We start from the raw sequence: 14,365 nt of genomic DNA on the forward strand, positions 1-14,365 counted from the left end.
CTGATGATTGAGAAAGTGAGTATAGAAGTAACCTTATCCCGAGTAACATCTGTTTGCCGAAACCGAACCGACCATTGATATGCAGCCATACGGTTGCAAGATTCCTTGTCGTGATTGAGCACATAGACAGCCTGCTTGCAAGTCCATTCCTCTCTTTCTTCTACAAATATCAACACAAATAATTGAAAACGAATCACCACAAAAATGACGCATGTACTTCCTCTGATCCATTTCTTTTGTTCTCCCTATTTTCGACGCATTCCAACAAGTAGGGGATCTCCTATCTATAAATTTATTTCAACTTTTCTTGGATTTAATTTTAATTAAAATAATTAAATTCTTATTACTACCCACAGATTATAATTTTATTAAAATTTTAATAAATCACATAGTTTAATTATATATGTTTAATTTGACATAATTTTTATTTAATTTTAGTTGGTCTAATTTTTAATTATGATGAGAACTTTGACTAAATTTATCTTGATAAAATTTTAAAATTAAACAAATAATACCATTTATGATCTGAATAAATCTTTTTAAATATCAAAAACAGTAAACGTAAGAGAACTAAACTATTATTATGTTTCAGAGCTTATTGAGTGTCTGTCGTCCGAGAATCCACTCAATCAAACTTTATAATAGCATCATATTAAATTTTATCGAAACAATTTTTTTTTTTTAAAAAGGTCAAAAATAAAAGTAATTATAACTTTTAAAAAATTGATTCAGTGCCTACTGTTTAAGGGTCCACTTAATCAAAGTATCAAATTTTATCAAATGAAAATTTCGAAAACCGAAAATAAACTGCGTGAGACCGTGGAAAAATTAACAAATAGAATGAATGACAATATTACCTGCAATATCAATTAAAAGACAATTCTTTTAGCCAAAAAAGAAGTTCGGAGACTGCTTATCATTAAGCTGATTGTCTGATTGACACATAGTACACGACCTTATTTCATACAAAACGCAGGAAAACACAACACAAAAAGACAGACACAACAGAGCATATTTACAAGTTTATTCGAAGAGCATGAGACATAACCAGAGAAGGAAACAGCCATTTTCATCATCATCTAGTATCCTCCCTGTATATAAGCATTCAAGCGGTCCAACTCCTCCCTGTGCTCACTCACCACTGCTCGGACAACATCTCCTATGGAAACCATGCCAATCATTCCCTTGTCATCAATTACTGGAATGTGCCTGATGCGGTTATCTGCAGAGCAACCATAGGTTTGAAGATTAGAAAATACTCATATACCATTAGAATACAACTAAGCAAGTGCATTGCCACATCGTACCAGTCATCAATTGCATGGCCCGTAAAACTTTAGTGTCAGGCTTGACTGTGATAAGCTTGTTCTACATAAATACACCATTTATCATCATTAATAATATAGCTATAAACACATTGTCACTACATGTAGCAGGACATGGATTTGGATGAACATTAATAATACGAAAAGTTGTAAAATATGCAGCCACCTAAATAGATACCTCCTCAGTCATAATGTCCCCAACTTTGGTGGACTTGGATGATCTTCCCTGCACTATGATCTTCCTGAGATAATCTGATTTTTTTTTAATAGAAGAAGAAACATTTATAAGACGGAGAAAAAGAATTACAGCAAAAGGAGAATAAGATAACCTACAAAAATAAACATACAAAGAAAAGAACTGTAAGCCCAACATACTCCCCATGAAAAGCTAATCTAATAATATATCATCAAAAAAAAAAGTTGCCAGAAAAGTACACCCATGCTGCTCAAAACATATTTCCCTAATCTTTCCCTTTGCAGTTGCAATATGTGACAATAAACTGACAAGCAAATCTACTGGTGGATTGCAAATTCTGGACAAGATCTGGTAAGTACAGCATGGTTCAGGCTGAGATCAGTTAGGAAAGTTAGATATAGTATGCATTTCCTACATAGACATTTCCTTTTTTTTTTTTGGCAATAGAAAAAAAAATACTATCAAGACTAAGCTGGAGAAATTAAAACAGCACAGAATAGGGTATCCTCCTGGAGTCTTTTCATAAAGAAGCTCCAAAGTGAGAAGTAATTACAAAAAAGAAAACATTGAGAAACCCGAGCTGCCTATATACGTATTTCTGGTGTACCTCCAAACTGGAGTGAATATCATGCACCCCTTGATCTCTTCTCGAAATAAGTTGTTTTGTTAGCTTCTGCGGAATGTGTCTTCACTTGGTACAGGTTCTGATTGCTATATGGTGATTATTGATACCTGAATACACTATGTTCATATTTTGATTTTGAAATTTTGTTTGTTACAGTAGAATCTGAGTAGAATTCTGTGTTGAAGTTTTTTATTCTTTGGATATTAATGAATATGGCCTGAACTAGCAATATGGAGACTAAGTTGTTTTTTTTTTAGGTTTTGAGAAAAACTGTATGGACATAGGTGAGAATTCTAGTATGGCCAACATCTTCCTTCCTCCTCCTCACACCTGACAGTAAGCAGTGCGGTGGCCATGTGATGTTTCATATCAGAAAATTTCTGTTCAGGAAAAGCAAATCTTTTGACGTCATTTTTGCAGGGAATAAAGCTGATTGCATTCGAGTTAGTGAAAATGGGAGGGGGTTTAGGTCGTCTATCAGATTTTGGGAGAATGAAATCACATGGTTGTTAGGTGCCATATAGGAATTTTACTGGATGAAAGGAGGGGAATTCTAGGGTAGAGAGGCATCCAACCAGAAAATGTGAAAGGATTCTCTAAATTAGTTGGATTCTTAAAATTAATACAGGAGGTCTTGAGATACCTAATGTAACTAAAACATATTTACAACTATTTTCTACAGAAGAGAAGATAAGTTCACAATTGGTTGGCAATTTTTATGTCAGTTGAACACTCACTGGAGAGTGAAAGACTACACATTTTAAAAAATGTTACCCCACATTACACAAGATTTGTATGGCCTTATTAATCTGAAATCTGCATATATTTATACAGCCTTATCCTCCTTCCAACTTATTGAATACAACTGTAAAGGTGATCACATGAAAGTTATTTCCCAAATACCTCTTTCCGTAATGATTCCTGCAATCGATTTTTGCTCCCCAGGCTTCAAAACCACCAATGCTCCAACATTATTTTGAGTCATCTGCCGAAAGAGTGAAAAAAATGGTTTAACAATTTTTACAAGCTCATCCATCCAAACTCTCCCTACCATTCAAACAACTAACATTTACTTCAAAACAAAGATACATACCGACTTCACAGCATCATAAACACTATCATCTGTGGTGCACCAAAGCCAGGAACCATCAGCATTTTTACCTTTTCCTTTCAGGATATCAGCAATTGTGGTGCTCTCAAAACCATGCTCTTCCATACGGGCAGATGAAACTGACTCAAGGCGTGAAAATATAAGTGGCCGAATTACTGGATTCGCAATTCGAACATGTTGTAGAATTGCATTTTTTACAGTGCTACCACGTACAAAAATTGCTTGCATCACCCCTTGCATTTTTAGCTGCTAAGAGCATAAAATTTGTAGATTATTATAAGAACACTTACAAATAAACAAATTAGTATTATTATTGTTTCAAACATCAGTTACATGTCACATAATTTGCTCTTCCGGATACACAGTTGATGTAACTACTTTGCACCACAGACGGTATTTGAAATCCAAAAAACTTGAAAACAAAGTGCCTGAGAGAAAATGTTAATAAATGGCAGCAAAGTAAAATATTTGGTAGGTTTTTCTTGGTACTAATTGAATACCAAATCTTTTTATAAAAAAATAATTGAGTACCAAATCTGGTGTCAACCACCAAATTTTTTTTTTTTTGAAATATCAAGAACCAAAATTAGGGAATAATCAATTGGTTAACTAGTTACGGTAGTCAATTAGTTACAATTTGTTAGTTTTTCAGCCTAAGCTAGTGCGATGCACAGTAAAAAAAGACAGTAAGTTGTTATTGTGAGAATCATCAAACGTGGATGATTTTTTTTTTTTTTAAAATAAACATGGATGAAATTTAAAAATCATTTCTCTGCAAAATCTTCTGCAACTCCTCCTCCTTCAATTCCTTCTCTATTTCCTTATTTCTCATCAAATCTGGATCTAAATCATGAACGAAAAGTTGAATGATTTTCAGAAAGCTACACATGAATTTTGTAGTATGCAGCAAGAGGCTCCACTGGAAATCCAACAAAAACTGGAGCATAAATTCAAGAAAATGAGGCTTGCAGTTCATAGGCCCCGGTAATTTCTCTCCTGCTTTTCCAAACATGAGCAGGGAATGCTTTTTCAGCAATAGATTCTTTTCTTTCTCCATTTAGGACAGCTCCACTAGGCATGAGTCTCCACCCATCCACGTTGAGGAACAGTTCCTCTTCCACAGCTTTCACCAAGAGAAGTCATTCTTCATCTTCAGCTTCAGCAACGATTCTCCCTACTGTTCAAAACATCAAGGATTTTATGCTTTCTCCTAAAATTGATGCTGATGTAAGAGTTAAGGTTGCTATAAAGATCTGTAACGATTGACAAATTTTGATGGGGTTTGAGATAGACGATGGATCATTTAAGCTTGACAAGCTGGTTACAAAAGATGCTTACTTGAATGAGATATGGGGTGGTGCATGAAAGGAATTTCCTGACACTTCAGATGTTTCACACTCTAGGAGATCAGAGGCAGGTAGGATCAAGTGACATGCAAAGATGGCAGAAGGCAAGGAAAGTTGGAAAGGAATGAGTCTTCTTTTTCCTGTTTCCAGCTAAAAAGTAGAGTTCAAATAGTTGCTGACGTACTTGTTGGTGATTAAGAGAGAAGAAAGGAAGGAGGGACGATGAAGCTAAAAATGATAATGAAGCTGCTGTGATTGTAGTTAACATTACCTAGCTCAGCCGGATTTTGGACATCTTACAGAATTTTCTTCTATGCAAGCTCAGTCTATCCTAATATCCAAGGACAATGATAAACTTCATGGAAGGAGTACCCTTGGGAACCAAGGATTAGGGAATTTTGATTAGTCAATTCAAAATTTGTTAGCATAACTATATCTGGAATATGAAGCATGAAATAGCAATAGTTTAATTGTGAAATCATCTAAGCAATTTGAATGAATTTTTTTCTTTTTTGAGATAAAGAGTATAAAGTATTCATTAAATTTGAGAGGGTGCCAACTCATATACAAAAAGATTTACATATCAATCAAACAATCGATAAGGTTAATTACTTCCTCCATTAATTCAAAAAATTATCCTTACCCACCAAACCCAAAATTTGTTGTCATCCTGCTTTAACCTTATCAACGTCCCCTTCCACCCTTTAAACACCCTTCTTTTTTTTTTTTTGGGAAATAAAAGAAGATTCGAATTAAAAGGTACCAAGGAGGTACCGCCCAATATACAAAAGGATGTTACATGTCAATTAATACATCAACAACTGCTCCAATATCTTTTAAGAATAGTAACTTGTGACCTAAGAGTAAGGAGACAATTAGTGTAACCATCTATCTCTAATATTTACAAGAGTATTTTAAATATCCTCAAAAGCACGATCGTTCCTCTCCTTCCAAAAAATCTAAAAAATAGAGAAGGGGTTAAGACAAGTAGCTTTGTTGTAAGAAAGTAGACCTTCCCAAGCCAAAAGTTCTTTATGAATAGAGCCCGCCATTACCCAATTAATACCGATCAAGCTGTAGATCATATTCCATAAACCTATAGAGAATGGGCACCATAACAGAATATGGTTGCAGCTTTCAGCGTTGCATTTTTAGAGGAAATACCTGTTGACCAAAGTTCCACCTCTTTTCATCAAATTATCCAAAGTCAGAATTTTCTCCTTAGCCGCTTCCCATGAAAAGAAAGTAATCCTGGGAGCAGCCATCGTTTTCCATATAGCTTTAAATGGAAATGATAATTGTTGATCAGAGTTGTTTCGGTCCCAAAACCCAGCAATCTTATTATAAAAAAAGTTGATGGAAAACTTGTCATTTTTACTCAATTTCCAGATGAGGGTGTATGGAGTATCTCTCAAATGAATACAGACCATCATAGACAGGAAATTCTCAAATTCCTCCAACTTCCAATCATTTAAGTTCCTGCTAATCGCAACATAGCAGTGACCTAAACTGTCAAAAGCCTCATAAACCAGCAATTTTTGCCGTTGTGCTATAGCATTGATGGTGGGGAAAATAGATTTAAGGTTTCTTTCTTCACACCAAGCATCATGCCAAAAAATTAATCTAGGTGCCCCGACCCACCTACCAATGGGTGTTTGCAATCAGCTCATTATAATTGGCAAGTATGCGTTTCCATGCACTACTACCGTTAGGTCTTTTAGGATAGACAAATCTGCCATCATTGTCTTTTTTCATCCATTTAATCTCTACAACTTTCCTCCAAAGACTGTTATCTTCATTTAAATATCTCCAGATCTATTTTCTCTGGAAAGCTTTATTGATGTTAGCAATAGATCATATACTGAGACCACCTAACTTCGTCGACAATTGAACTTCTTCCCATTTAACAAGATGATACACTCTTTTGTTCTCTGTACCACCCCATAAAAAGTTGTTATGTATAGCTTCCAAACGCTTGGCAACTCTGCTAGGGATGGACAGCACCGAAAAGAAGTAGGTTGGAAAGTGTACTTTTTATAAGAGTTAACCTACCACCTTTGGACAGGAAACCCCTCTTCAAGTTTTGCCAATCTCTTATCCACAAGATCAATGACAGAATTCCTCCCTTTGTGATCTTTATACTTGAGGCCCAGGGGGAAACCTAAATATTTTATAGGGAACTTTTTCTCCTGACAGCCCAAAAAAGTGGCAAAATGGTCACCATCCACCTCAGAACCAATACACACCAGTTTAGTCTAGTTCATATTTATTTTGAGCCTGGAAACAGCTTGAAAGCAAAGAATGATGCATCTTAGACGAAGAAGATAATCGAGTTTGGGTTTGCAGAAAATCAATGAATCATCAGCAAAAAAGAGATGAGATATTTCAATTTTTCTGTCCCCACAACCCAAAGTGATGTCTTTTATCATCCTTAGTTCGGTAGCTCTCTTAAGCAGCTTACTAAAAGCTTCCATGACAATGATAAAGAGTAAAGGAGAGAATCACCTTGTCGAAGGCCTCTAGAGAAACAGAAAAAGGAGGAGGGACCACCGTTCACCATAACAACAAAGCTAGGAGTTGAGACACAAGTTCTTATCCATTTCCTCCATTTGACACCAAACCCAAATCATCACAACGGAATAAATCCTTTAAATACAAGTTCTTATTATTTAAACGCCCTTCTATTCCTTTCTCTCCACACCGTCTAAAAAATAGTCAGAGGAGTAAATCCTGATTCTTTTATCCTACCCTTCATACGCTTCCATGCTCAAATCTCTTCTCTGATAGTATTCGTCCAATTGAACCCAATAACCTAAACGTGGTGCACCAAAGATTATTCACGAAAGGACAATGTAGTATATCGGATCACAAGTTTCTTCTGTCATCTTACAAAGATAGTAACTGTTCACCAAAAGTTTTCCTCTTCTTAGCAACTTATCGATCATTAAAATCCACCTGTCCTGCCTCTTCTTAGCAACTTATTGATCATTAAAATCCACCTATGTCCTACTTCCCAAGCAAAGAAAGCATTCTTTCCGCCGGGGGGGGGTTCTGGAAGCTTGTTCTCCATTGCTTCGTTGGAAGCTTGTTCTCTATTGCTTTGTTCTTATTCGCGTACTTATAAAATGAACCTATCAAAAAGGTGCCACTTGGGTTAAGCATCCAAATCGGTTGATCATGACTCCCATTCAATAACCTAGAACATAAAGAGTTCAAAAGACATTCATACTCATTTATTTCTCAATCATTAAAATTCTTCTAGTTAGCCTGCCCCCCCAAAAAAAAATTCTCTAAAGAACTCCTTAACTAAAATATCCTTGTACCTTGTTATCGTAAATATCACCTTATTTTTTAAAAAAAGATAAAAGTATTCATGTACGGTGCTAAGGGAGCACCACCCATGTACAAGATTTACGTATCAATTAGCATATCTACAATGTCACTTAAGTCATCAAAACAATCAAGGTTATGCTCTAAAACAGTAGAGCCAAAATAGTAAAATCAGTTATCCTTGATGTTGATAAAATCTTATTCTAACCCCTCGAAAGCCCGTTTGTTTCTTTTCTTCCAAATAACCCAAAAAATGGTAAGGGGAATGAGTCTATTGATTTATTATTGCTGCCAAGACCCTCCCATGCCATCAACTGAGCGATTACAGTATCAGCCATCAACCAAGATAAGCCCAAAGCCCAAGAATCATGGTCCATAGTTTGTATGAAGTAGAACATTCCAAAAGAAGATGATTGCAAGATTCCAGGGAGTTTTACAAAGGAATGCATCTGTTGACAGTAGTGTAGCCTCTTTTCATCAAGTTATCAAGGGTGAGAATTTTTTCTTTTGCAGCCTCCCAAGCAAAAAATGATATTCTAGGGGGAGCACCTGATTTCCAGATGATCTTCGAGGGAAAAGTCCTTTGTCTATCTGAATTAAGGCCGGCCAAATAATGATATAGAGAAATCGTAAAGATCACCTTGTTGAGCCTTCTTACCACAACTTCTGCCACCAGTTTATAAATGCTACCCACAAGGGTGATGAGTATATTGTATGCCCAAACCACCTTAGGAATGAGGACCTCAAAGGTAGAGGGATTATTGTAGGACATTACAATTCCTAAAATTAACCAGTATGTTAACGGATGTTGTAGGTTTACAAACAATATGAAGTATTATGGCTATAAGAGTTGCAAGCCAGTGAGGAATCAACCTCTTTGAGCTCTTCCCGACAAGGGACACGTTTTTTCAATGGATTTCTGCAAGATTAAGGTCTGGATTGGTCAAGGGTTTCTAACGCCAATGATTGTGTCTATGTCAATCAGGGTGATTTACAACAGGTGGCTATGCTTTTCTGTGAATTTTTTCATATCAGTGGGATTTGTTTGAGTCAGTTGTAGGGTAAGGAACTTTGGGGTGTAAGAATATTTGGCTCTTATGCGACTAAATTAAGTACAAGTAGGATTCAATTTGACTACCTAGAATTTCGCAATAAAACTTAAATATTACATCTAAGAATTCTCAAGCATCAAAACCCTAAAGATTCAATTGCATCACACAACCAAAGGCATTTACAAAATTCTCAAAAAGCCTTTGTTGAATAATTGGCTTTTCTGTCAAAAGTGAGATTATGAAGGTATTTATAACGCTTGCTTAATAATCTTTTCCAAATAGAATTAGATTAAGAATTTTTTAAATATAAATACTGATACTAATACTAACAAGGAATAGTACTTTTTTTAAAATAAGGAAATACTACAATTGAGAAAAGAAAAAAGAATACTAAGTAACTCAGGAAAAAATAACTTACAACCTAAATAGTTAAATACTAAAATAAGAGTAAATTTCTAAGAAAGATAGTTGTTGCAATAACCATCAACTGCAGCATCCTTCTTTAGTTAAACACTTTTTTACAACTAATGATACAATAATTAATAATTCAGTCAATCGAATATTACATAAAACTTCATGACAAAAAAAAAAATAGAATATATTTCTCTAAAAAATAATAAAAATTTAAAGATATGACATAAAATTAAAAATACCATTTTTAGATAAGAAAAAAACCATCTCTTTTTATCTGTAGATAAAAGAGTATATTATTAGATACTTTATTTTTAAAAATGAGGCTATAATAGACCAGGAAAAAATTGGCTTATGAGATTTATAATTGTGATTCATGATCCCTAAACATAATCCTGATTATCAGAGGTCCTATAATCACCTTGTGAATACACACTCTACATTTTTATTTTTTTTAAAAATAATTTTTCTTTTTAAAATATAAAATGTATCATGTATCAATATAGACACCAAGAGGGTGCCACCCATTTACAAATAATAATAACAGTAATAATAATAATAATAATAGTAGTAATAATAATAATAATAATAATAAGAGGTCCCATGATCACAACTCAAAAGGAATTCTCGTTTGACCAACCAAATGCCAAAATAACCATCCCAGTTAGAGTAACTAATCCATAATAGCTCCATTACACTCTTGCTCAACGAACCAAACAACAAATCAATGTAGGAAAGAATTACATGAATTGTGAACCAAATATTAGAATTATGATTTAACTTCACAATTCAAGAATTTTCTGGTAATTCTTACTGTTCTGTCACATTCTAATGCACATTAACATTCTCTAAAAGATATTGCGGAAAACATCCATAACCCAAAAAATTCCCAAGCACAGACCATAAAAATCAGAGAAAACATCCCCAACCACAATTACATAAGAGATGGGATATTTCTCGAGAGAGTGTTGGATTCAGAAGAGGAACCAATCAAGAGAACTTGTATAGTCAAACTCGAAGCTTAAGAAAGTCAAAGCAGATTAGAGCCAGCGAGCCCTACTTGCAGTTAGGCACAATTGTAGCTCATGCTCGACTTCTAGCCATGAAATGACGATGAACTTCTGTATCGACTTCAATGGAGGAGGAGTTTGTAGGTTGGAGATCGGTGGAGATGCAGTTGCAATGGCAAGTGGTGCATTTCCAGCAAAGCTGGTGGTGGGGCTTCTATGAGTCACTGGTCGAGGTCTTTTGATACTGGTAGCACCAACTATGTTTCCTTGGTGACTGCAATCTAAAATGGTAGTAGGTAGACTACACTAGGGATTGTGCTTTTCTGCTTTTTTTTCCCCAAATGGGAGTGGGGCTCTTTGGGTGTTTGGTTTAAGATTTTTTTGAGCTCTAATACCTACTGACATAGGACAATTAGGATTAGTTTGCCTACTTGGGGTTTCCTAGAATCAAATTTAAGAAATCTTAAGCATTACATTTCAGATTTGATTGTATCAAAAAACTAGAAAATTGAGAAAAACTCAAAATATTTTATTGAATAACTGAAACTTATCCTAAAAAGTGAAATTACAAAAATATTTATGATGTTTCCTAACATTTACTAAATAGGATTAAAGAAATATTGATAAATAATGCATTCGCAAGCATAGATTTGCTTGATATCTTTCAACTTTATGAGAGTGCTATGTTAATATTCAAACTAGACATGTAATCTAGAATTCACTTAGGTTTCACTCAAATCCTTAAGAAAATAAGAATTCTCAGAGTCCATCAAAATATAAATTTTTCACTGAAAGATAACACATTAATAATTAAAGGTCTCCTTTACAACTTGTAGGACTTTAATATCTATGGTATTCTCAATACTAATCACAAGATAACAATGATTACTAAAAAAGAAATCCAATAGTAAAGAAATTATATAATTCTCAGTTAAATAGGAAAATATTAGAACATAAAACCAAATTAGAGACATAATTAAAATGATATTGAACTACTGACGCATTTAGAAACATAAATCCAAAATAAATATTAACATTTTAGATAAAAATAATAATATCTACAATTCTTTCTCCGCACCAAAAAGTGTTCTTGTTTCTAAAAGTTGAAAAAATGAAAAAAAAAAAAATTCTGTTTGTAGTAACTCAAAAGTTAAGAAAAATATTAGCTATAAGAAAATAGTCAATAATACTTTTTATTAAAATCTTTCCACTAAATTTTTTGAATATTTTTCATTTCTATCATTTTCTCCCAATTTGGAAGGATGGAAAAATTAGAGTTCTAGGACAAAGGGTCTCACAATCTTTCCATTTCCTTTACTAATTATTATTTTTATCTTAACAAGTAAAAAAGGTTTATGAGCATACTATTGTTTCCTTTTCTTTCACTTCCTTCTTTCAAGATATAGTGTAAGAATTTGGCTACAGGATGGTGGATCATGTTTTAGGTATGCAATAACTAAGGTAGGAAGAACGGTCAAGGCTATATGTTTAGGCAAAGAGGGATGAGTTTTGCTGTCGTCAAATTCTAAGAGTTATTGCAAGCATCAAAGCAAAAGGGAATGTGGCACAAATTCATGGTGGATAAGATGTTCCTAGTGGAAAGGTAAGAAAACAATTGGGATACTTCAACTGATTATAGATGCTAACACTAGGACTACTTAATATCTCTCCTCCTTTTTGTCCAAAAAAAGATAGCTGACTCCTAAATAGACAATATTCTAGAGTTAAAAGAAACATAACTTCTAATTTACTTTGGAAATCTAGGTCCAATCTACTCTGCATCATGCATATTTACAGCCAGTTCTCTTTACGGACTGAGTCGAAATAGTAAGGGCTAAGTTATATTTTATTCAGAATAAGGATTCAGTTCCAAAACTCAAAGACCCCATGTGATTTATCCTTTTAGCAACTGAAACCACTTGAATTTGGTCTAAGAAACAAAATGGCTATTCAAAGAGGGCAGAAGAGTAGAGCAAGAGAGAGGGACTGCTCTCATTAATATCATTTCTGAAAGCATAAAAATTTGAGGTAAATCTTTGTTAAGAAACTATGATTTTGAAGAATAATAACATATATATCCGAGAGGGTATGAAGTTTCCCCCAATTGACGCAATAACCCTTGTAATGCGTGGCCATTTCTTGAAGCAACAATACTTGTAACTTCTATGCTGTGGCAAAACAGCCTCGTTTATCTATCATATTAAGGGAGCACCCATATCACCTTTTTTTCTAAAGCATCCATATCACCCTTATTATTGCTGTTCTAATCCCCCCCCCAATCATTTCCAATATCCAAGAAAGCCCAGTTGCAGAATACCTATTTATCCAACATCCCAAAGCCTTCTCTTCCAACCCATTAATATCCACAATGCATTTTACCATTCTATGGACATCTCCACATATACATTCAATCAAAAATTTTAGAATAGGATCACATTCAACCAAATCATCCTCGTGTAACAGTATGTTCAGCGGATGGTTCCATAGCCGTTGCCATCTTGGCATGGTCATTTGAACCAAATTTACTTTGGAAAAAGAGAAAGCCATAGCATGCACTTACAAAGCATTCACATATCTGGCTTCCTATGAATACAAAGAAGCCAAAGAAGAAGGAATTTAACTAATCAAAATGACAAGAGAAAAACAAGGGCCTCAAAATTCTCATGATCATTATATCATGAGAAAAAAGATCTTCTTTCATTATATCTAATATAAAAAAAAGACGTGCATTCTAAGGATTGGAAGTTGAGATTAGGATCGAGGACATAATCTGCCAACTACAATGTAATAGGTCCCAGTCAAAGCCAAAGGAAATTGGTAAAAAAATTCTCTTCGGATGAGAATAACCACAAGATTTTAGATTCAAAAATTGCCTCCCTCATTGCTGTTCATTAACAGCTTTAAAAACACAAAAATATAACTGTTGGTTCCTACTTTTAAGCAACTAAGATAATGGAAAGAGAACATCAACTTAAAAAATGGGATAATGGCTTAACTGCTTGATGACCGAGTCTACCGCAACTGCTAATTCCCACGTTTTACTGCCGAGATACTTTGGGCGTTTAACACAATGTACTGAACAACCGAAACTAGAAACCAAAATCCGGATACATATATGTTTATTTATATATAGATCACTTCAATTAGCTATCCTCTTAACCAGCCAACCACTACACTCTCGATGAAGATGAATTATAAAACTCATATTAGTTAGTAGAGGATAAATAAAGAACCAATAATCAAGTGACAATAAGGTTTAACAAGCGAATCCAAGGCTAAAACGAAACAACAATCATGAACACAATAACATTTAAGAAATGATGAAAGTTCAAAAAAAAAACAAAAAACAAAGATTATAAATCGATAGGCTCCGATTATATCGGAGGATATATACATACCGATGTTACCGCTACAGCCGCCGCACTGCCCGCCACACGGTTCCTCTCTCTGATTCAGACTCTCAGGCTCTCTAGGGATTTTCGGTCGATTTCTTCGCTAGATATCCTTTTCTCCCCCACTACTCCCCCCACTCTATAGCTCTCACGTGCTCATCACGTGATGCGAATTCAACCAGGCCAAAAAGTCAACATTTTTAATTTTCATCATTAGAATAAATAATAAATAATGATAGAGTTAATGATGAAATTATTAAAAACATTAAAGATAACAATAATAATTATAATAAAAATATTACAAATTTATATGAAAATTAATTACTGATATACGATCCACGTGTCCACAAGCTAGTTTGGGTCTGACCAGACGGGCCGTTGACCTGGCACTAAGACAAGCCTGGCCCGCCATATCCTTTACTTAATTTGTTTCTAAACTAGATTTGTAATTTGTATTATGCATGAGTTAACTAATTAATTATATTAATATTTAATATTTATTTAATTATAGTAAAATTTCATTAAAATATTATTACAATTTTTTAATTTTTTTAAAAAATATTTTAA

The 14,365-nt window shown here is 34.2% G+C and overlaps 1 protein-coding gene across 1 annotated transcript; it reads right to left on the reverse strand.

The window, feature by feature from the left end:
* Positions 1–880: 880 nt before the first annotated feature.
* CBSX3 (Cystathionine beta-synthase (CBS) family protein) lies at positions 881–13,962 on the reverse strand. Its single transcript, XM_022040036.2, has 6 exons — positions 13,805–13,962; positions 3,240–3,503; positions 3,050–3,131; positions 1,504–1,577; positions 1,308–1,368; positions 881–1,222 (listed from the first exon to the last, which is right to left on the reverse strand). Exons 2-6 carry the CDS (start codon positions 3,495–3,497, stop codon positions 1,080–1,082), a joined length of 618 nt encoding a protein of 205 aa, XP_021895728.1. The 5' UTR covers positions 3,498–3,503; positions 13,805–13,962; the 3' UTR covers positions 881–1,079.
* Positions 13,963–14,365: the final 403 nt, after the last annotated feature.

The sequence above is a fragment of the Carica papaya genome, chromosome 1 (assembly GCF_054855325.1).
Source record: "Carica papaya isolate Zhongbai chromosome 1, ASM5485532v1, whole genome shotgun sequence".
NCBI classification, from domain to species: domain Eukaryota; kingdom Viridiplantae; phylum Streptophyta; class Magnoliopsida; order Brassicales; family Caricaceae; genus Carica; species Carica papaya.

What these genes read in the sequence shown, in the direction of transcription:
- CBSX3 (XM_022040036.2), bottom strand. Translation starts at nt 3,497, where the DNA reads ATGCAAGGGGTGATGCAAGCAATTTTTGTACGTGGTAGCACTGTAAAA. An exon ending in AGGAATCATTACGGAAAGAG is followed by an intron (nt 1,578 to 3,049) that starts GTATTTGGGAAA and finishes AAAAAAAATCAG; the next exon opens with ATTATCTCAGGAAGATCATA. An exon ending in GGGACATTATGACTGAGGAG is followed by an intron (nt 1,369 to 1,503) that starts GTATCTATTTAG and finishes GTATTTATGTAG; the next exon opens with AACAAGCTTATCACAGTCAA.